Source organism: Schistocerca americana, chromosome 3 (genome assembly GCF_021461395.2).
Source record: "Schistocerca americana isolate TAMUIC-IGC-003095 chromosome 3, iqSchAmer2.1, whole genome shotgun sequence".
Lineage (NCBI taxonomy): Eukaryota > Metazoa > Arthropoda > Insecta > Orthoptera > Acrididae > Schistocerca > Schistocerca americana.
Genome location: NC_060121.1, coordinates 208,958,148 through 208,981,589, shown reverse-complemented (window position 1 = coordinate 208,981,589; position 23,442 = coordinate 208,958,148). Strand labels below are relative to the sequence as shown.

The 23,442-nt window shown below is 42.2% G+C and overlaps 1 protein-coding gene across 1 annotated transcript in view; it reads right to left on the bottom strand.

Annotated features, from left to right (window-relative positions):
* Positions 1-22,603, bottom strand: part of LOC124605676 (melanotransferrin) — a 121,459-nt gene extending 98,856 nt beyond the window's left edge. Inside the window, exons 1-3 of the mRNA XM_047137525.1 lie at positions 22,408-22,603; positions 19,378-19,523; positions 7,281-7,413 (exon numbers count right to left, since the gene is read on the bottom strand). Coding sequence (XP_046993481.1) covers positions 7,281-7,413; positions 19,378-19,523; positions 22,408-22,486 — 358 coding nt within the window. The 5' untranslated portion in view covers positions 22,487-22,603. The remainder of the gene's footprint in view (positions 1-7,280; positions 7,414-19,377; positions 19,524-22,407) is intronic.
* Between the last annotated feature and the right edge of the window lie 839 nt (positions 22,604-23,442).

Below are 23,442 nucleotides of genomic sequence, written 5' to 3'. Positions count from 1 at the left end.
GCGGAATGTTATGTGACACCACGTACTTATACGTTTGTCACTATTACTGCGCCATCTATCACAAAGCGAAAAAAGGGGTCCAACTAAAACATTCATATTTCTTTAGGTACTACACGAATATGTAATAAAATAATGAGGGTTCCTATTTTAAAAAACGCAGTTGATATCCATTTGACCTATGGCAGTGCCATCTATCGGGCCAACCATAGTGCCATCTGGTTTCCCCCTTCAAGCTAGACGAGTTTCGTTCTTTGTAGTTTTTTCGTTTGATGCTTATTTTGTGAGATATTTGGCCCAGTCAGTATCAATGGACCACCCTGTATATTTCATCAGTTCTTCTGCAAAATGAAAACTGACAGAATACTTGGCTCATTTCCTATTCGAAACACCTGTCCCAGTAGTTTATCATCAAATGCATGATTAACTGGCCAAAAATCATCTTCTTTCCAGTCAAATTTATCATTAAGACGTAGTTTCTTCATAGGCGTTTCACTATAACTTTCTGATTCTTCAGATTCAGAACAACTAACGTCTCTTGTTGAAACATGAGACTGCACTGACAACTCTGCTGACGTGGACGGTTTATGACCACAGCTTTCCGATTCTATGGAAGAGCTATCACTTTCGTCAAAAATCAAGCAGTTCATCCTTACTGTCGCCCCTTGTAGAATATCCGTAATTTCTTTCTCAGTGGACACATGATGTCTTGTCATTTTCTTTGTAAAATACAGGACATGAAGAACACCGATGTAAATTAAGATGAACAGTGAACTATAGTGAGAAGCCTAGGCTCACAACAGACAAAGAATTAAATGCCTAGCTAGCGGCAAGAACTGCAAAAGGCCAGTGAGACATGGGGCAGGAAGTCTGCTGTGCGACTTATCTCATCATCATCTCTTAGATGTGGTGCATCTACACTCATCATCAGCACTCAGGGGCAGGCAAACGGGTGTGACTTAGCTCGTCAACACCGCTCAGGGCAAAACCAGTGGCCGCGACTAAACTTGGCATCAGCACCCATGCAGCGGCAGGCAGCACAATGAGTAAACTCATCAACAGCAGTCAAAGGATTAAAAGAAGACTGTCCTTTCTTAGAGACTGCTGAGGCCTTATGGCCACCAGCGGGAAATAACTTTATCCACTTCATCTGTGGCTCATCTGCCATGGTGCCACATATTCTGAATGGGGCTATTCCCATTCTAAACGGGGCTATCCCCACAGGTGTCAGCAGCTCTAAGCAACAGCTGCCTGGCTAGTAATCTGTTGCTCAGAGTTCCCATACCACAGTCACGATGAGCACATACTCCTTGGCAGACATGGGAAGTTTTCAGCTCAGGCACCAACAGTGCGATCCCTGCTTGGTGAGGGGGCTACCATCATGCAGGTACATGATGACCACTCCACAATGGGATGGCTACTGTGCTAAATTTTGTGTATATTACCTTATTGAAGGGAAAGGTACAAAGATGGACAGGCACAAAGGTAGAGCATACACTGCATTGGGCTACATTCCCTGAATATCCCCACTTCTGGAGAATTCTGAAAATTGTTTGCAGGACAAACCCAACAATGGGGACCACATGTTTACTTAATGAAAAGTGGTAGAAAATGCAGTAAATGTAAACTTGAGTCCCAATCACAAATCAGGTCTAAGTAGGGTCTGCAACAAGAGAATCACCTGATGGAAATGCAAAGGGGGCAAAGATTGTGGAAGTATAAGCTTACGGCACAGAAAGCCAGTAATGCTGCAAAGGGTGGGGCCCTGAGATGGCTGAGCATGTACTCACAAAAAAGTTATGAGCCTCTGGGAGGGGGGGGGGGGGGGGGGGTTTCATGTACTTTTCCCAGTTAATTCTATCATCAACTTTCTTTTTTAGTTTTTTTTATCCTCACTTTTTGTGTCCCGTCTGTGTTTGCACCCCTGGCAGTGTCCTATCTCACCATCCTGTCAGTACAGTCTTGCTGATTAGGGCTATTGTAAAAATAATATTAAGAAGAAGAAGAAGAAACGAGAATAATTAGTTTTCATTCTCTACAGTAAGACATGTAGCAGATGATTTCTCCATTCCTTCTAGCACTATGGAAGCAACCAAAAAAGTTATGTGTCTAAAAAGTGAGTGCCAGATGGATAGGAAATACACTCCTGGAAATGGAAAAAGGAACACATTGACACCGGTGTGTCAGACCCACCATACTTGTTCCGGACACTGCGAGAGGGCTGTACAAGCAATGATCACACGCACGGCACAGCGGATACACCAGGAACCGCGGTGTTGGCCGTCGAACGGCGCTAGCTGCGCAGCATTTGTGCACCGCCGACGTCAGTGTCAGCCAGTTTGCCGTGGCATACGGAGCTCCATCGCAGTCTTTAACACTGGTAGCATGCCGCGACAGCGTGGACGTGAACCGTATGTGCAGTTGACGGACTTTGAGCGAGGGCGTATAGTGGGCATGCGGGAGGCCGGGTGGACGTACCGCCGAATTGCTCAACACGTGGGGCGTGAGGTCTCCACAGTACATCGATGTTGTCGCCAGTGGTCGGCGGAAGGTGCACGTGCCCATCGACCTGGGACCGGACCGCAGCGACGCACGGATGCACGCCAAGACCGTAGGATCCAACGCAGTGCCGTAGGGGACCGCACCGCCACTTCCCAGCAAATTAGGGACACTGTTGCTCCTGGGGTATCGGCGAGGACCATTCGCAACCGTCTCCATGAAGCTGGGCTACGGTCCCGCACACCGTTAGGCCGTCTTCCGCTCATGCCCCAACATCGTGCAGCCCGCCTCCAGTGGTGTCGCGACAGGTGTGAATGGAGGCACGAATGGAGACGTGTCGTCTTCAGCGATGAGAGTCGCTTCTGCCTTGGTGCCAATGATGGTCGTATGCGTGTTTGGCGCCGTGCAGGTGAGCGCCACAATCAGGACTGCATACGACCGAGGCACACAGGGCCAACACCCGGCATCATGGTGTGGGGAGCGATCTCCTACACTGGCCGTACACCACTGGTGATCGTCGAGGGGACACTGAATAGTGCACGGTACATCCAAACCGTCATCGAACCCATCGTTCTACCATTCCTAGACCGGCAAGGGAACTTGCTGTTCCAACAGGACAATGCACGTCCGCGTGTATCCCGTACCACCCAACGTGCTCTAGAAGGTGTAAGTCAACTACCCTGGCCAGCAAGATCTCCGGATCTGTCCCCCATTGAGCACGTTTGGGACTGGATGAAGCGTCGTCTCACGCGGTCTGCACGTCCAGCACGAACGCTGGTCCAACTGAGGCGCCAGGTGGAAATGGCATGGCAAGCCGTTCCACAGGACTACATCCAGCATCTCTACGATCGTCTCCATGGGAGAATAGCAGCCTGCATTGCTGCGAAAGGTGGATATACACTGTACTAGTGCCGACATTGTGCATGCTCTGTTGCCTGTGTCTATGTGCCTGTGGTTCTGTCAGTGTGATCATGTGATGTATCTGACCCCAGGAATGTGTCAATAAAGTTTCCCCTTCCTGGGACAATGAATTCACGGTGTTCTTATTTCAATTTCCAGGAGTGTATAACTGCCTGAAGTGATAAGCTTTTGCCTATAAAACACTACGCACAGATATATTTACACAGGGGCCAAAGTTGCTTCCTCTTCGTATGATAGCAAATTTATACAGCAATTAAAACATTTCAAGCTGTTACATGTAAATAGCAACCAGTGTTTCAATTTCGGAATACAGAATGGCAAAATGTAAACTTTGATGAAACATGCTTAAATCAATGTGAAGCCCACACAGCAATATAGACAGTACTGTCACTCAAATTAATTGAATTAAAAAACTTCAAACAAACTCAGTCTCCACATCAGGTCATGAAAAGTGTGTGTTTGAGCCACATGTGTGTGCCTTCAGTTAGTTTCATGAAGCCATAATGTCAATAACATCTGGAAGTGCGGTCAATCACTTTCAAAGCTGAGACACAAAATTCAGAATCAAGGACATGAAAATCAGAGATCTGCATCTGTCGAGATTATTACGAACTTTAACTGAGAAGTTTTAAACACCCTTCCCCTATTGTGCTGCACTCTTGCCATACTGTGCTACACTCAGTGTCTACTGCCCATCACCATGTCTAAAGAAAGGCTTGCACCTCAATATTCTGAAGTTAGTGAAATGTTGAAAAATATCAGTGTCTTTTTTGATCATCTTTTTCCAACTATTCCTTTCCTTTGAGATATGATACACGGTTGTTTCTATAAATGCACTTGGGCACACAAAACAACAAATTCTGCTGCATAGAGGGAAAAAATAGGTGTCACTTAATTTACCAATCAAGTACAGGGCTATTACAAATGATTGAAGCGATTTCATAAATTCACTGTAGCTCCATTCATTGACATATGGTCACGACACTCTACAGATACGTAGAAAAACTCATAAAGTTTTGTTCGGCTGAAGCCGCACTTCAGGTTACTGCCGTCAGAGCGCTCGAGAGCACAGTGAGACAAAATGGCGACAGGAGCCGAGAAAGCGTATGTCGTGCTTGAAATGCACTCACATCAGTCAGTCATAACAGTGCAGTGACACTTCAGGACAAAGTTCAACAAAGATCCACCAACTGCTAACTCCATTCGGCGATGGTATGCGCAGTTTAAAGCTTCTGGATGCCTCTGTAAGGGGAAATCAACGGGTCGGCCTGCAGTGAGCGAAGAAACGGTTGAACGCGTGCGGGCAAGTTTCACGCGTAGCCCGCGGAAGTCGACGAATAAAGCAAGCAGGGAGCTAAACGTACCACAGCCGACGGTTTGGAAAATCTTACGGAAAAGGCTAAAGCAGAAGCCTTACCGTTTACAATTGCTACAAGCCCTGGCACCCGATGACAAAGTCAAACGCTTTGAATTTTCGGCGCGGTTGCAACAGCTCATGGAAGAGGATGTGTTCAGTGTGAAACTTGTTTTCAGTAATGAAGCAACATTTTTTCTTAATGGTGAAGTGAACAGACACAATGTGCGAATCTGGGCAATAGAGAATCCTAACGCATTCATGCAGCAAATTCGCAATTCACCAAAAGTTAACGTGTTTTGTGCAATCTCACGGTTTAAAGTTTACGGCCCCTCTTTCTTCTGCGAAAAAAACGTTACAGCACACGTGTATCTGGACATGCTGGAAAATTGGCTCATGCCACAACTGGAGACTGACAGCGCCGACTTCATCTTTCAACAGGATGGTGCTCCACGCCACTTCCATCATGATGTTCGGCATTTCTTAAACAGGAGATTGGAAAACCGATGGATCGGTCGTGGTGGAGATCATGATCAGCAATTCATGTCATGGCCTCCACACTCTCCCGACTTAACCCCATGCAATTTCTTTCTGTGGGGTTATGTGAAAGATTCAGTGTTTAAACCTCCTCTACCAAGAAACGTGCCAGAACTGCGAGCTCGCATCAACAATGCTTTCGAACTCATTGATGGGGACATGCTGTGCCGAGTGTGGGAGAAACTTGATTATCGGCTTGATGTCTGCCGAATCACTAAAGGGGCACATATCGAACATTTGTGAATGCCTAAAAAAACTTTTTGAGTTTTTGTATGTGTGTGCAAAGCATTGTGAAAATATCTCATACAATAAAGTTATTGTAGAGCTGTGAAATCGCTTCAATCATTTGTAATAACCCTGTATTATTTGCTGAAAAGTTTGATTAAAGTGCATGTACTAATTCTACACATTGTATGTAGTTTCTCTAATTAAATTAATCTGTCATATGAAAATATTATAAGAGGTGTTCAAAAAGAAATGAGCCGGAGTCTGGAATGCACAAACCGGTGACAGGAGGGTAATATTGTGGCGTGTGTAACGAAGTGTGGTTCCACTCAGAGGGTGGAAGGTCACAGCCCATCACTAGAGGGCACGTATGCACGTCACGTTAGTATACAGAGCTAGCAGAAGCATTTATCAAGTGTCCAACGCTGTCAGTCACATTGCAAACAGTGACACGGAGGTGGCAACAGAAGAGCAAAGAGGTGGCATTCGTTTCCTGACAGCAGATGGAGTAGGAGGAATGGACATTCATCGACAAATGTCACACGTGTACAGTGAACACTGCATGTCCCTTGCAAGAGTCAAAGCATGGCACAAGCACTTAAGGGATGGACGGGTGTCGTTAGCCAATGATGGACGGTCTGGAGCACCACACTGCATTACCGATGACATCGTCCAGCTGGTGGATGCACTCATTACCCAGGACCGTCCAGTAATGGTGAAAGCTGTGGCCGCCGTGGTCAGGTTGAGTGTTGGAAGTGTTCACACCATCAAGCAGGAACGACTGCACATGCGCAAAGTGTGTGCCCAACGGGTGCCCCACAGTCTTCAACCAAACCAGGAAGCAAGTCAAACGGCCCACTGTCCTGCTCATCTGCAGCGCTATGCTTGGGAAGGGAATGCGTTCCTGGCACGAGTGGTGGTTGGAGATGAGTCATGGTGTCATCACTTCGAACCACAATCAAAACGACAAATCTCCAGTGGAAGCATACAGGGTCACCACTACCAAAAAAGACCAAGGCCATCCACATAAGTGCAGGAAAAGTTATGCTGACATTCTTCTTTGACCTTCTGATCCACTTCCTGCAGCAGGGGACAACAGTGAATGCCCAGCATTACTCACAAACCTTGACCACCCTTCACCAAGCGATCAAATCAAAACGACCAGGCAATCTCACCCGTGGGGTCATTCTGTTCCACAACAATGCAAAGCCTCAAATGGCCAACAAAGTCACAGTACTCCTGCAGAAATTCAAATGGGAGGGTCTCGGCTACCCTCAATACAGCCGGACCTCTCTCCCCCTGACTACGCCATTTCTCTTCCCCTTAAAGAAGGCTCTGGGGGCAAACAATATCACCTCAGACGATGACATCCAGGTGTATGTGCACAACTGGTCAACATGGGAGTCCAGGGAATTTTATGAGACAGCCATTCACCACCTTGTATCACAGTGGGACAAGTGTCTCAACAGCCAGGGTCAATACTTCTAACATACAGGAACTGTTTCTGTAATTATGCCTCCAGCTCGTTTCTTTTTGAACGCCCCTGATATTTTATTCACACAATTAGCAGATATCAGAGCAGAACTTTTATACTAGGCAACTCAATCAATATGTAACAACACCTCACTTAAACAAGTTTGTTTCTGGATACAATACTGCAACATATTACAAAAATTCAAGCAAAGCTTACAAGTGTCTTCACACAGTAACATCATGTTTTAAAAGTAATATGTTCAATATCACAAACCTTTATGAACTTCTTGCATTATAGGAACAAGACTGTGATACCGGCCACCAATGAAGACTTCACCTGCATCAAGACTAATAATATCTGCCTTTTCTTCATCCAACAGTGTCATACACTCCTCTCTGCTAAAAGCCTGGAAGAAATGTTCAGACATGTAAATCCAGTCTTTATTTGTAACAAAATGCTGTAAACTGTGGTATTAAGACTAGTGAGTTTCACTGTGACACTCGAAAAGACGAGGTTTAAGACAAATGAAATGATGCACTATCTATCAAATATATGTTGCCACTACTGGTAGAATGGGGGACATATTTGTGGCAGAGGATTCTGAAAGCTTAATGGTGTACTTGGTATTTAGGGATGTGCAATAGAAATGATTACTGTGATGATCAATATTAAATTTGGTGGATTTTTTAAAAGGGGGAAAAAAAGAGAGCTCAAACCATGACTGACAGTCACTATTCCTTTTACTCTGTGATCACAACTTCTGGAATGCCATCATTGCAACAGAAACTCTTGTCCTCAAAAGTCAGAGCAGCATTTCCAGCACTATCTGAGAAACCTGTCCCAGCTACTTCTGTCTTATGCCCATGTGAGATTACCTATAGGCAAGAAATAGCCTACTACCCTGATCCAACAGCCCTCCATCCCTGCCCCCAATCAACTCCTCATAGTTTCTTAGCCTGTCTTGCTGACTTAACCCACCTTCCACATCCCCATAACTTCCTCCACTGTCTATCAAGCACACTGTTCTTGAACACCCATCCCATAACACTATTGTTTACCTTTCTGTCAGACATTTACAGAACCCCCCAGACATCACAGTACTTTCTAAAGGTCTCACCATTTTCCCAAACCTAAGTTCAACCATGCTTTACTTGTTACGGACCTTATTCCCTTTACCCATTCTCTGCTGTGGAAATATTGCTTCACCATGCACTCCACTGGCAACACTCAACCAAAACCCACATAAAATCTTGTTTTAAAACAGTTCCAACCTACTTCTAACTGCGATCCTCCTTTCCTTCAATCCATTCATTCCCTGGTAATCTTTAAGGAGTTCCTTAATTCTAACTTAACCTTACCTTTCTTTCCTAAATCCCTTCCCAATGAGTGTAAATCATTCCTATGAAACACACTGTTATCCTCAACCTAAGACCAATCCAGATCTTATCATCCTTCCTGCAAACAACGCCTCCACCTCAGTGTTCATGAATCGCAGTGGCTGTGCGGCTGTGGGTCTCTGCCAACTTTCTGGTATCTCTGCACACAAACTTACAGCAATGATCCTATCCCAGAAGTTCAATAAGAGCTTCAAGCAGCTCTTTAACATGAGCTCCTTCCCAAAATCGGACACCTGAAACTATCTCCCTCCTCACACCAACACCTCCCTCCCCCCTCACTCTTATCTTTTACCCACTCCACAAACACAACCCCACAGGTCTGCTATTGGTCGTCCCATTGCGGCAGGGTGCTATGCTCCCACAGATCAAATCTCTGCCTTTGTTGACAAACATCTCCAAACTTAAGTCCGTAATCTCCCATCTCACATTCAAGACACTGCTCACTTCCTTCAACACCTTTTCAAAGTTCCTCTCCATTACCACCAGACTCACTGTTGGTCATTGTGGATGTGACATGCTTATACACCAACAACCTCCATGCCCACAGCCTTTCCCAACATCATACTAATACCAAACTCACCACCTCTTTCTAATCTTCCTAGCCAACTACATTCGACCCACAATTGATTCACATTCGAAAGCCAAATTTGTGGTACTGCCATGGGTACTTGCAGAGCACCATTCTATACCAACTTATTAATGGGCCATCTGCAGAACTCCTTCCTATCCAGTCAGCCAGATAAGAGGTTTCGACCTCTTATCTGGTTCAGATTGACTGATAGCATTTTAATGATCTACACTTGCGGCAAGGTCAACTTCTGCTCTTTTCTCCATAACACCAACACCTACTCCCAAATCAGATTCACCCTGACCTTCCCAGCACAAGCCACCTTCCTAGATGTTGATGTGCACCTCTCAGATGACTCCAAGAATATATCTGTTCATATCAAGTGGAGCAGCCACTAACAGTACCTCCACTTTGTCAGCTATCACCCGCTACATCTCAAAAAGTCTCTTTCGCACAGCCTTGCCACATATGGAAACTACACCTGCTGTGGAAAGCAGGAGTTGTCTAAATATATCAATAACCTTACCTGAGCCTTTACTGACAGACAATATATTATCCAGCACATCCAGAAGCAACTCTCCTGGGAAAGCTACTCCTTCAACACCAGTAAACCAGTTAATCAGCCACTGACCAGCACATCTCTGATCATCCAGTATCACTCTGCACTTAAAGTGCTCAGTCACATCCTTCACCACGGCTTCGAATACCTCTCATCCCGCAACCTGAGATGTGGGATATCCTACCCAAAATCCTGTCTATATCACCAAAGCAGTGTTCTAACACCCACCCAACCTAAAGAATATCTTTGTCCATCCTTATTCCAGTACTGCTCCCAATCTTGCATCATATGGGTCATTCCCTGGTGCAAGACTTGTCCCATGCCCCATCCCACCATCTCCCACTGCAGTCAACAGGCATTTCCTAAGGCAGCCATGTTGTATACCAGCTATGCTGCAATTACTGTATAGCATTCAATTGTCATGACAAGAAACCAATCGTCTATTCGCATAACTGGCCACCACCAAACTGTGGCTAACTGCTGACTTGACCATCAGCTGCTGAACATGCTGCACACCAGAACACACATGACTTCAACCGCTGATTCACTATGTGGGCCACAGGGATATTTCCGATCGGCAAAAGTTTCTCAGAACTACGCAGTTGGGAAATGTCTTTCCAAAATATCCTGTGCTCTCACAATCCACTTGGCCTAAATCTGCACTAACCTGTTTCCCACTGCCTCATCCTTATCTACTTCCTTTTCTCTTCAGTCCACACCACTCCTTCCCTATGCAGATCATGTACTTCCTTCTCCCACCACCATTACCACTACTACTACTACTACTACTACTACTACTACTACTCCACCCACACCCATGCAGGTATCCTCCCTCCCTCCCTCCCCCCCCCCCCCCCTCTCTCTCTCTCTCTCTCTCTCTCTCTCTCTCTCTCTCTCTCTCTCTCTCTCTCGACCTCCCCCTCTCCCCCTTTTCCACCCCTCCGCCTTTCTCTCTCCCCTAACTGTCCCTCTCTTCATCACCACCTTCTTCTCCTTTACATCCTTCCTTCCCCTCCTCCCTTGTTATACATCTTTTATATGCTCTACCACCTGACCTCCTTTCATGTTGATGAGCAGTCACTGAGTCATCTGCCCAAAAACATGCCTCGCACTATCCCACTACCTCCTCCTTCCATCGTGTATCCCTTCCCACCCATTCCCACCTCCATTAGCCCACGCCATTGCTCCTAATAACTAATAATCGATAATAAGACTCTCCGCAGCTGCAGGAGTGTTCATGTGTGTGAATGTGTGTACTTCTGGTAGAAAAAAGAGCAAGAGCTCAAAAGCAAGTGTGAATAACATTTTATTTTACATGTATCTATGTGCCACACATCAGTCTGCTATAGGTGTGTATTTGCCTTTCCCTTGTTTTACATATGGTTCCACTCAAGAATTTCTCTTATTGTTATAAAAGAGAGAGAGAGAGAGAGAGAGAGAGAGAGAGAGAGAGAGAGAGAGAGAGAAACAGAAGTAGTGCACATTAATAGGATATTACATAGTCAGGATACAGTGTTGAAAAAAAGGAGAAAGAAACAAGAAAAAGTAAGTGTCTCCAACAGAAGTGACCTAGACACCTGTTGCAACTGACACAACAATCTCTTATACACATATTTGGAAAGGTCAAATATTAATGCTAATATTAATCAACATGCTATAGCATTCATGTAAAAATATAGTGTTGCATTACACATAAATAATGTAACTGTAATTGATCTGATTGATGTGGAGTGCATAGCTAACAAGACAATGCGGCGGCAGTATCTTCACATTTGTGAGAAGCAAAGACGAGCTAGCCAACATAGAGATGATGTAGAATAACCAGCAACCACACAACAGGAAGCCCCTTTGTCACAATGATCTATGTAAATTATTAACCATAATAAAAAATCTTCTTTGTAAGAACTCTCAGTGGAAAAATAAACTGAAGAAGACTTACTATTCATCTACAGTGATGTCATGTTGCATTCATCAATGACAATAACATAAAGGTAAAGCTGTTATCAGTCTGAAGACTGGTCTGAACACTATAGCACTTTACTAGGTTACTCCGAATCTTGAGCTGACTCACCCAGTTAGCTACAGGGTGACCTACAGTCTGTGGACTCCAAACCATGCTGACAACACCACATTTGCTTCACATAGAACCCATCACTACTCAACGTAAATCATCAATTTTTAAGTGGAAATACACTGACACATTTTTGTACAAAGTTAATAATAATTTTGAGATGCCTCTAGTTAAAAGTTTGTGAAACTGGTACAAACAACTTTACTATGCAGAATTACAGCAAGTACTACAAATAATAATACTTCAGGTGTAATTAAAACTTTGTCAATTCATTTACAGATGCAAATTCATCAAAAAGTGATGAATCTATTTACATGATTCCAAGCAAAAGAACTTAAAGATAACATTATTTTAAGTTTTATTAAAACTTTCTTGTCTGTCTGAACATAATAATATACAAAACTACTACACAGATTTTTAGAGGTTTCACTGGCAACTTTAGTTAAGCTAGGGACACCGTATAGGTTATATTTGATCAAAATTGGATTATAGAAAAAAGCAATTATACATTGTCTTACAGACACACACACACACACACACACACACACACACACACACACAAAACTCCTCCTCCAAAACCAATGGACCAATTTCAACCAAACTTGGTCTTACTGTCAGGAGAGAACTGCTGCAGGGATAAGAACCACCTATCTATCAAAGAGTTCAGAGTGGGGTTGAATAAGAAGTGGATGCCACGAATAATGAATACTCAGATTTTATTCATCCAGTATTTGAGAAGGAGATCACTTAGTGACTTGCAATAAACTTTACATCTAAACATGTAACTTCCAATTCTTACATAACATTTTCTCACTGACCCCCCCCCTCCATGTAATGATGAAAGGAAAAGTTAACTACATTTTCGTTGTTCATTTTTGATCAGCCACGATGTTTTAATTATTTATTACTTCTTCACTACTAACTATATTTGCAACACATTTTGCACGCAGTGCTCACATACACCTCTGAATTTACCTACAATATTATATCATTGTACAACAGATCATGCAGGATATATAATGTGAAAAACAGTGAGATGCATGAAGAACTGTTGTATCATGCATGACATTTGAATTTATTATTCTGAACCTGCTGAACCAATGTTGATAAAATTAGGTGAGGAGATAGCTTGAACCCTGAGGCAGAACATAGGGTACTTTAGGAAGTGTATAATACAACACACTTATTGATTTAAAGAATATTATGTGAATTACAGAAAAATATTTAGTCTTTGAAAAAGTCTTTTTGATTTTTGAACTTTTATGTTGTGAAGCTGCTTTTCTGGTTGATATGTGCTACTTTATATGATTCAAAGTAATGAGTATACTGCTTACTTGAAAGGCAGCAAGTCCTTTGGGATCGCCTTTTTTCCATTTTATTTGTTCACTTCAACTGGGCACATGCAATTAGAGCACTTGTATCAAGTTAGGATGACACTGTGACAGATATGATGTTTATTAAAGAGGGCTGACAGTCGTCGTGTACTAAGTTCATTGCTAGTTAATTGCATGGAGTGTGTTTGAGGTGGCAGGGCTAAGTTTATATTTTGATGGGCAGTTACACTGGCAGCTGGCCAAAGGCAAGCTTGTTGGGGATTAATGGGGAAAAGGCCACTTTACTGGCAGTGTGGAGAATGAGGATGAGACATTACTGCAGGTATAGTGACTGGGCCTGAAAGCCTTGGTCATCGCTTTCACACAGGAGAACATATTCTGGCGTACATGGCCTGAGCAGCACATGGTCCCCTTGCCATGGGCAAAGAAGAGTTCTCATTCTCAGTAGATCATAGTACATTGTCTCAGAGCCTTGCGACAGTTTTTACAATTTCTTCAGCCAAGGCACGACGGACTGACAACCCGATAAATGTTCTCTGTTTGTTGATGAAAGTGCATTCTTCAGATTCTGCAGGAATCCAACAGATTTTTTTTACCGCCCCCCCCCCCCCCCCTGTGGCCTTCCCGTGAGATCCATACCTGTTAGGATCATGAAAACATTTCGCTACGGTGGCTGAAATGAGCTGGCATGGCAGGATGCCCAACACAATGTTCTTGGCATGGCCACTGCATTTTTTAGTGTCACATAGGCAATCATGCCAAGCTGCTCCCTGCACAGGCAGAGAAATAACGTCTTGATTGGGATGCTGATGGTACACCTGTTGTATGTCAAGGAAAGTGATACGACTGTAGGAACAGAATTTGCCAATCTTCTGGAGGGAGGCTGTACTGAGAGTGGGCAATTATGTGATTGGCATTTAGGAGTGCTGCCACATTGTGATTATTTGTTTAGGCTTTGATCCTGGCAGGGTTGTCAATTTATACATGTCTAGTTTAGTGGGAAGGTATGTGGTGTACCTCTAATGAATTTCTACCCTGGAATATTCTATTGCACAGAACCACCCTTCAGTTAAACCACTGTGAAATTAAACGCAACAGGATATTTAGACATAATTGACATATTTGAGTCCCTAGCAGTGAAACTGAAGTTGACACAATGGATAATACTTCAAAATAACTCCTACTATATCCCACATAAATCAATCAAATTAATAAGTGACGAAGGAATGGTATATTTCAAAATAACAGATGACATTCAAGATAACAACAGATTTACTAAAACCATGAATGTCATTGGACATGAATATGCATAAACAACCTTGATTACATACAAGCTCCTGTTTAATGAAATTGATTATGTGCACATGTACATTTGATGAAGTTGGGGAACACAGGAAAGTTAACTTCAACTCTGACTTAAATTACAGATAGTGTGATCTGACTATTTTGTCTGCAATGATTGTGAACCACAAAAATTGGACAGCAACTGCTGCTGTTCAAAAGAGCAAATCATGGATGGTGAAACTTTACCTTAAAGGTCCCTAATGCACCGGAGCTGCAGTCCTCATCACAACCCGCAGGAGTCCACAATGCGGCAACCAGTGTCCCTCTGTGTCAACTCTTACTATGAACCCCCATCTCCTCTTCTTGCCCCATGATCCGCGACCAGTCTCCAGATCAAAACCAAATACATGATCAGACTTGCCTCAGGGCCAACAACTGACTGTATCAACACACCATGCCAAAAGCCTGAAGCAAGTTACTCGTGGCCATAGCCCAAATATATCCACCTAACTTCTCAGTCTTTCGACCACCGTTTTGAAATACATTCCATGTGGAGAACTCTCAAAAAGCAAAACAACTAATCACAATGTAGCAGTGCTTCTATATGCCACCATATAATTCTCACTTCTCAGTGCAACCTCCCTCCAGAAGATAAGTGCATGCTGCTCCACCAATCCTATTGCTTTCCGTAGTACAGAACAGGTGTCCAGTGGTACGTCCTCTGATCGTCAGCGACCCAATCGAGGTGCAGTGTCTCCAATCATATGGAGAGCAGCTTGGTGTGGGTACCTATGTGACTCTAAAAGAATGTATCCGCTATGCCAACAACATTGTGTTGGGAATCCTGCCATGGACACCCATTTCAGACACCGTTGTGATTCTGTTTCACAATCTTAACAGATACAGGTCTGGAAAGAGGGTTCACAGGAAAACATAAGGTGGATGGATATCTGCAGAATCTGAAGAACGCATTCCCTTGATAGAGAAGAATTATCAGGGTGCCAGTCCATCGTGACTCAGATAAAGAAATTGTAGAAACTCTGCCAAAAGCCTCTACAACAATGTACTGTGATCCGCTGAGAGTACTTCTCTGGCCTTGGCTAGGGGACACACTGTTGCTCAGATCATGTATGCCAGTGTGCATTATTCTGCATAAAAGCAGGTCCAGTCATTATACCGGCATCCACATCCCTTCCTTGTTCTCCGAACTGACACCAATAAAGCATCCTTTCTGCCATCAACCCCTGGCAAGCTTTGCTTCACTCAGCTGCCGTCATAACTGCCCATCAAAATGTAAACTCAGTCCTGTAACCCAAAATTACTCCACTTAATTAGCTATCAATGAACTCAATACACAACCACTGTCCACCCTCTTTAATAATCACATCAGCACAGTGTCATCCTAACTTCATAGAAATGCCCTAATTGCATGTGTCCACATGAACTCAATAAATATAGTGAAAGAAAGACAAGTGCAACGGACTTGCCATCTTTCACACTCTTTAGTGTGTTTAATTAATACACCCACACTATTTGTTGCATAATGTACACAGTGCATAACATATAGCTATTACACACACTATATAGTACTTAGTGACTTGCAACAAACTTTGCACCCAATTTCAAACCTTTATGAAACTTTTCCTCACTGACAACCCCCTCAAAATACGAAAATAACCAATGCTTATTGCTTACTGCATTTTGTTCTTCATGAGGCGAAACATGAAAAGGGATGACACCATTATGTTTAAATTTATTTCTTAAGGAATATGTGCCCTGCTGGATAATAATAATTCAAAATAGTTGGTGCTGCAGTTGTTAGACCAAAAAAGCTCGATGTGCTAAATATCATGCAGCACAGCAAGTCAATAAACTGTCTTATTGCTACTTCCATCATTGCAGTAAATTTTATATTCCTAGTTTCTCTCCTCGCATCTACTACTTACTCGAACCCTGAAAAACTCTGGGAGATGCAATGACACATTGCGTGAAAAAAAAAAAAAAAACAGTGACTTAAAAAGATGTCTTGCACAGAATGATGTATGTCCCGTACTCTAATACAGTAAGCTATCGTTGCACTTTAAAGGTTACTATCAATTCTATCTAAAAGCTTTCACCCCTACAGTCTTGGTAGCCATGGTAAACACATAGGCCAAGAAAATGATTCATTGCAAAATTATGCAAAACTGCAGATATTTGTAGCCAGGTTGAATGTGTCATTTCACACTACATTTTCCATCTTGTGTTTCTCTCACATTTAGATCTGCCAAGTGTGAACCTCAGGTTCTTGTTTGTTTGGGCTCCAACCAAACATGGGCATGAAGGAGATTAGAAAATAAATATAAAGAATAACACACAGTTAAAGCAAAGATATGAGTGTCTTATTCTTGTTATTTAAGTAAACCTAAGAATTATTTATAACATTTATCTTAAAAATTTCAATTTAGCTGTACAAGAATTTGGTTTAGAATCTTATTTACATTACCCTGTGCAATCTCTTTGCTCCTGTCTCTTTACTTTTACCATCCATGTACCACCCAGGAAGAGAGAAAAATAATATCTACACACCCTCCAGCATAAATCATGTAAGGTGTCGTCTGAAGGCACACTTTATGAAACTGCAGCACATGTTTAAAAACTATCCTTCAAGTTCCCATGTTGTTGTTGTTGTGCCACAAACTTCTCTTCTCCCCAATCCTATTCAATACCTCCTCATTAGTTACGTGATCTACCCACCTTATCTTCAGCATTCTTCTGTAGCACCACATTTCGAAAGCTTCTATTCTCTTCTTGTCCAAACTAGTTATCGTCCATGTTTGACTTCCATACATCGCTACACTCCATACAAATACTTTCAGAAACGACTTCCTGACACTTAAATCTATACTCGACGTTAACAAATTTCTCTTCTTCAGAAACGATTTCCTTGCCACTGCCAGTCTACATTTTATATCCTCTCTACTTCGACCATCATAAGTTATTTTACTCCCTAAATAGCAAAACTCCTTTACTACTTTAAGTGTCTCATTTCCTAATCTAATCCCCTCAGCATCACCCGATTTAATTTGACTACATTCCATTATCCTCGTTTTGCTTTTGTTGATGTTCATCTTATATCCTCCTTTCAAGACACTGTCCATTCCGTTCAACTGTTCTTCCAAGTCCTTTGCTGTCTCCGACAGAATTACAATGTCATTGGCGAACCTCAAAGTTTTTACTTCTTCTCCATGAATTTAAATACCTACTCCAAATTTTTCTTTTGTTTCCTTTACTGCTTGCTCAATATACAGATTGAATAACATCGGGGAGAGGCTACAACACTGTCTCACTCCTTTCCCAACCACTGCTTCCCTTTCGTGCCCCTCGACTCTTATAACTGCCATCTGGTTTCTGTACAAATTGTAAATAGCCTTTCGCTCCCTGTATTTTTACCCCTGCCACCTTCAGAATTTGAAAGAGAGTATTCCAGTTAACGTTGTCAAAAGCTTTCTCTAAGTCTACAAATGCTATAAATGTAGGTTTGCCTTTTCTTAATCTTTCTTCTAAGATACGTCGTAAGGTTAGTATTGCCTCACGTGTTCCAACATTTCTACGGAATCCAAACTGATCTTCCCCGAGGTTCACTTCTACCAGTTTTTCCATTCGTCTGTAAAGAATTCGCGTTAGTATTTTGCAGCTGTGACTTATTAAACTGATAGTTTGGTAATTTTCACATCTGTCAACACCTGCTTTCTTTGGGATTGGAATTATTATATTCTTCTTGAAGTCTGAGGGTATTTCGCCTGTCTCATACATCTTGCTCACCAGATGGTAGAGTTTTGTCATGACTGGCTCTCCAAAGGCCATCAGTAGTTCTAATGGAATGTTGTCTACTACCGGGGCCTTGTTTCGACTCAGGTCTTTCAGTGCTCCGTCAAACTCTTCACGCAGTATCTTATCTCCCATTTCATCTTCATCTACATCCTCTTCCATTTCCATAATATTGTCCTCAAGTACATCGCCCTTGTATAAACCCTCTATATACTCCTTCCACCTTTCTGCCTTCCCTTCTTTGCTTAGAACTGGGTTACCATCTGAGCTCTTGATATTCATACAAGTGGTCCTCTTCTCTCCAAAGGTCTCTTTAATTTTCCTGTAGGCAGTATCTATCTTACCCCTAGTGAGACAAGCCTCTACATCCTTACATTTGTCCTCTAGCCACCCCTGCTTAGCCATTTTGCACTTCCTGTCGATCTCATTTTTGAGACGTTTGTATTCCTTTTTGCCTGCTTCATTTACCGCATTTTTATATTTTCTCCTTTCATCAATTAAATTCAATATTTCTTCTGTTACCCAAGGATTTCTATTAGCCCTCATCTTTTTACCTACTTGATCGTCTGCTGCCTTCACTACTTCATCCCTCAGAGCTATCCATTCTTCTTCTACTGTATTTCTTCCCCCCATTCCTGTCAATTGTTCCCTTATGCTCTCCCTGACACTCTCTACAACCTCTGGTTCTTTCAGTTTATCCAGGTCCCATCTCCTTAGATTCCCACCTTTTTGCAGTTTCTTCAGTTTCAATCTGCAGTTCATAACCAATAGATTGTGGTCAGAATCCACATCTGCCCCTGGAAATGTCTTACAGTTTAAAACCTGGTTCCTAAATCTCTGTCTTACCATTGTATAATCTATCTGATACCTTTTAGTATCACCAGGATTCTTCCAGGTATATAACCTTCTTTTCTTTTATGATTCTTGAACCAAGTGTTAACTATGATTAATTTATGCTCTGTGCAAAATTCTACAAGGCGGCTTCCTCTTTCATTTCTTCCCCCCAATCCATATTCACCTACCATGTTTCCTTCTCTCCCTTTTCCTACTGACGAATTCCAGTCACCCATGACTATTAAATGTTCGTCTCCCTTCACTACCTGAATAATTTTTTATCTCGTCATACATTTCATCAATTTCTTCATCATCTGCAGAGCTAGTTGGCATATAAACTTGTACTACTGTAGTAGGCATGGGCTTTGTGTCTATCTTGGCCACAATAATGCGTTCACTATGCTGTCTGTAGTAGCAAGTTCTCATGCAGAATAAGAAAACACGTTTAAGACTTTATATTACCCATGAGTTCCATGATTTCAGAGCAAGATGATTTAAAAAACTAATACTTACTTGAACACAGTCAAGTTTCATTAAATCTGGACCAAACAGGGCTTTGTCCCTGTCAACTGCATCAGCAAACTGTTTGCACTTCCTTTGTTCAGCTGAACTTGTAGTACACCAAGTCATCTTCTCCAGCATATCAATATCTGGATGCCCTTAAAAATTGTTATTAGGATGTCAGCTAAAAGGAGCAGTACATTTATAGGTTACAGAACATTATCACAGTTTCCAATAGCGTAATGAGAAATTCAGAATTGAAAGAAGAGTAATGCAAAGACAGTCCACATCATCAAAGCTATTCACAGTAGTTCCATAAGATGTTTATCAGACTGTTAACTGAAAAAAAGAGAAGAAATAGATCTTAATGCAACATACCTGAACACTCTTTGTTTTGATGATGGCACTGTACTGTTTGCCACTAGCACACACAGTTTTCAACAAGTAATGAAAGAACTAAACAGAACAAATTTACAAAATGGTTCAAATGGCTCTGAGCACTATGGGACTTAACAGCTGAGGTCATCAGTCCCCTAGAACTTAGAACTACTTAAACCTAACTAACCTAAGGACATCAGACACATCCATGCCCGAGGCAGGATTCGAACCTGTGACCGTAGCGGTCGCGTGGTTCCAGACTGAAGTGCCTAGAACCGCTCGGCCACCACAGCCGGCCAACAAATTTACAAGTAGGGCTGAGAAAGAATAATATGACTTATAATCAACACACCAAACAGGAAATAGTACAAATCAACACTGAAAGCATAGAATCAGATGATAGAGATCTTGTATCAGGGTAGTTGAAGGCAATAAAGGGATGGACAGATAAAGAATCAAGCAGAAGAGTAAAAATGGCTTGGAGAGCTTTTAGCATACTAAATAGTGTTTTCAAAACTAAGCTTCCGATGTTTCTGAAAATCACAATTCACAATAAGTTTGTATTATCAGTATTTACCTATGACACTGCCACACAGACAATGTGAAAATCAACCAAAAACTGTGGGCAGTTCATCAAGCAACAACATGAATATAAATCTAAATCTGTGGTGGGAGATGTTGAACAACTACTAGAACTGGGATAACATGGGGTAATACTTGAGGAACATAGTGTCTAAACATTTCAACAGCATACTGACAACTATTGGTACAGCACCTCAAATGCTAACCCCTTTATCAGCTACCTATAGGAAACTTTCCTTGCTACCAAAAATACTGAAACCTTTGTATGGGTCAGGTCCACCATTAAACAACAACCAAGTGTTATCAGAATGAGATTTTCACTCTGCAGCGGAGAGTGCACTGATATGAAACTTCCTGGCAGATTAAAACTGTGTGCCGGACCGAGACTCGAACTCGGGACCTTTGCCTTTCGCGGGCAAGTGCTCTACCAACTGAGCTGCCCAAGCACGACTCACGCCCCATCCTCACAGCTTTACTTATGCCAGTACCTCGTCTCCTACCTTCCAAACTTTACAGAAGCTCTCCTGCGAACCCGAGTTCGAGTCTCAGTCCGGCACACAGTTTTAATCTGCCAGGAAGTTTCATATCAGCGCACACTCCGCTGCAGAGTGAAAATCTCATTCTGAAAACATGCCCCAGGCTGTGGCTAAGTCATGTCTCCGCAATATCCTTTCTTTCAGGAGTGCTAGTTCTACTAGGTTCGCAGGAGTAATTTCAGCATCTCTCTTGTTCATGTATTTGGACAGTTTCTTAGAATACTCATGTTTTTGGACTATTAACTACTGTCCTGTAATTAGGTTTGTAGAGATCCTTACAGGTTACAGATTCTTCCAGTTGCTTGCCACAATGCTACTGTTATAATGGATTAGTTATGAAATTTCAGTTCCAACAAACACTTCCAGATGTTGCTCTATGCAAAATAGTTAAGATAACTGGGTTTGTGACGAGCAATATGCACCTTTCATTCTGCACACATTACACAAAATGGGGATGGTGTTCAATTTTCAAGTTTATACACAGCTTTTATTGGTATTTGATGTACCTACCCAATGCAATACACTGCATGACTCCTTGGGGAGTAGAAATATAGATATAAATTTTAATATTGCACACTAGGTGTGCACCTGCCACACTATACTAAACATCAGACCTAACAACCGACACGAACTGCTGGATCTGCTTCACTGTAGCATTCTGCTTTCACCAATAACAGCTGGTGATCACTATTTGTAGGGCTTGCATGGACATAAATTATTCAATGGATATATGACAGAACTTACTGGTGTCAAATGGATGGGTTGCATCAATGAAAACAATCTGAAACTAAATTTAAAATGCCAACATCGTCTTTAGACGTAGTATCCTGAGAGCATCTTAGTCGCCTAAATTGCCACAATTGCACACAATCAAGGTCCCACCTGAAAAGGACCCTGCGGTAATTGGCATCACATATTCTTATGAATGAGTGCCCTCTTTGTATGGAACTGAGAAAACTTTAGTAGTGAATTTATAATGAGCCTGATACTTCACTGCACCTCTTGGATGCAACCCCACATATCCAGTGTGGAGAAGGATCCATCCACATATCCAGTGTGGAGAAGGATCCATCCACTTGTTGAGTGTCATTATGTGGAAAAACTGGTCATTGTTGTTAACACAAATTAAGTGCTGAGCAGTAGAGAGACTTAATCTACGAAACTATAATTGAGAATGGACAAGATACAAACGGTCCAAATCATGTTGCACTGTACATGACAGAAGGACTCTATTCTGGCTCAGGATGCAACAAGGTTCATTTGACATGACGCAAAGGGAGAATTTAGACGAATGACATTGATGTTGTTGCATGCTTTGTGTGCTATGAATTATTATATTAACTGACGCAGGATTACACTTCATTTTCTCAGTATGTGTCATCAACAAGATGCCCCTCCAGATACAGGCAGTGCAGAGCTTTCTTGGTATGAATTGATAACAAGTGGCATAACAATACTCCTAATGAAAACTTTTACGGAAATATTTGACATAAAAGTTTCACAGTTTTAAAGCAAACGTCAAGTTTCTTAACATGTAGAGGCTTACCCTGCGTGTAAGCGTTGCAGCATATCATACTCCCCGTAACGACGAAAACCACAGAAATTAGGCGTAAACTACAAGACATTTTTAAACACACTCAATAAAACAAATGCACACAAAAAATTAAACACATCCAAACCGTAACACCCACTAGTACGTCACATCACACAGTACCCGCCCTGAAATGATTACCAACAGAACAATTCGTTGACCAGAGATCATAATACCTATGAAAACCACTTGTGTCTACGGACAGCAAACCTTGGTGCCTATCGGGTGATCCGATGGTCTGCGCTCGGCTGACATCGGATTTGCATTTTGCATCTCGTAGCGTTTTTTCAGTGGCAGACAGCGAAAACATACTGTATTGTCCTGTGCACTGTTTGCGTGTTTTGGTTATTGTGCGTAGTTTAGGTTAATATAACTTTCATTTCGAAAATGGAAAAATATAGTCGCATATTCATAAAAATTAACAGTACTTATAACCTTTTTTTTCACTCTAGGGGAATCAAAATCACCTGAGAAGCTGGGAAAAGCAAGTTTCTGTTTAACGTGCATGGCCTTTCTGCAAATTACATTTGAAGGATTTCATATATGCTCGCTTTACAGTAGCAAGTTATTGCAGCAATTTACTTGCGCGGAGGAACTTGCCGCGCGATTTGCGAGTGTAAAGATATTGCCAAGTTGACTTGCGACTGTTGCAATTTATTGCGGAAGTGACTTGCTGCACGTTTTCCGCTTCCAGTGTGGACACCACGCAAGAAGTATCTGCAAGTAACTTGCAGCTTTTAGGATTTATTTCTATTTCCTGCAAATAGGAAGCGCAAGTTATAGTAAGTATGTCGTCTGCATAACACTCATATTTAACATTTTACTTAATGTGGTGACTTAATTTTATGCAACCATCTTATTATATGCAAACAAATTTCAGAAATGGAGGAGAAACGTGAATGGATGAAGCAGGATACAGAACATTTTATTGAAGCCGTGGAGAGTTACCCCGAAATACGGAACGTGCATAATCGAGACTTTAAGGATAGA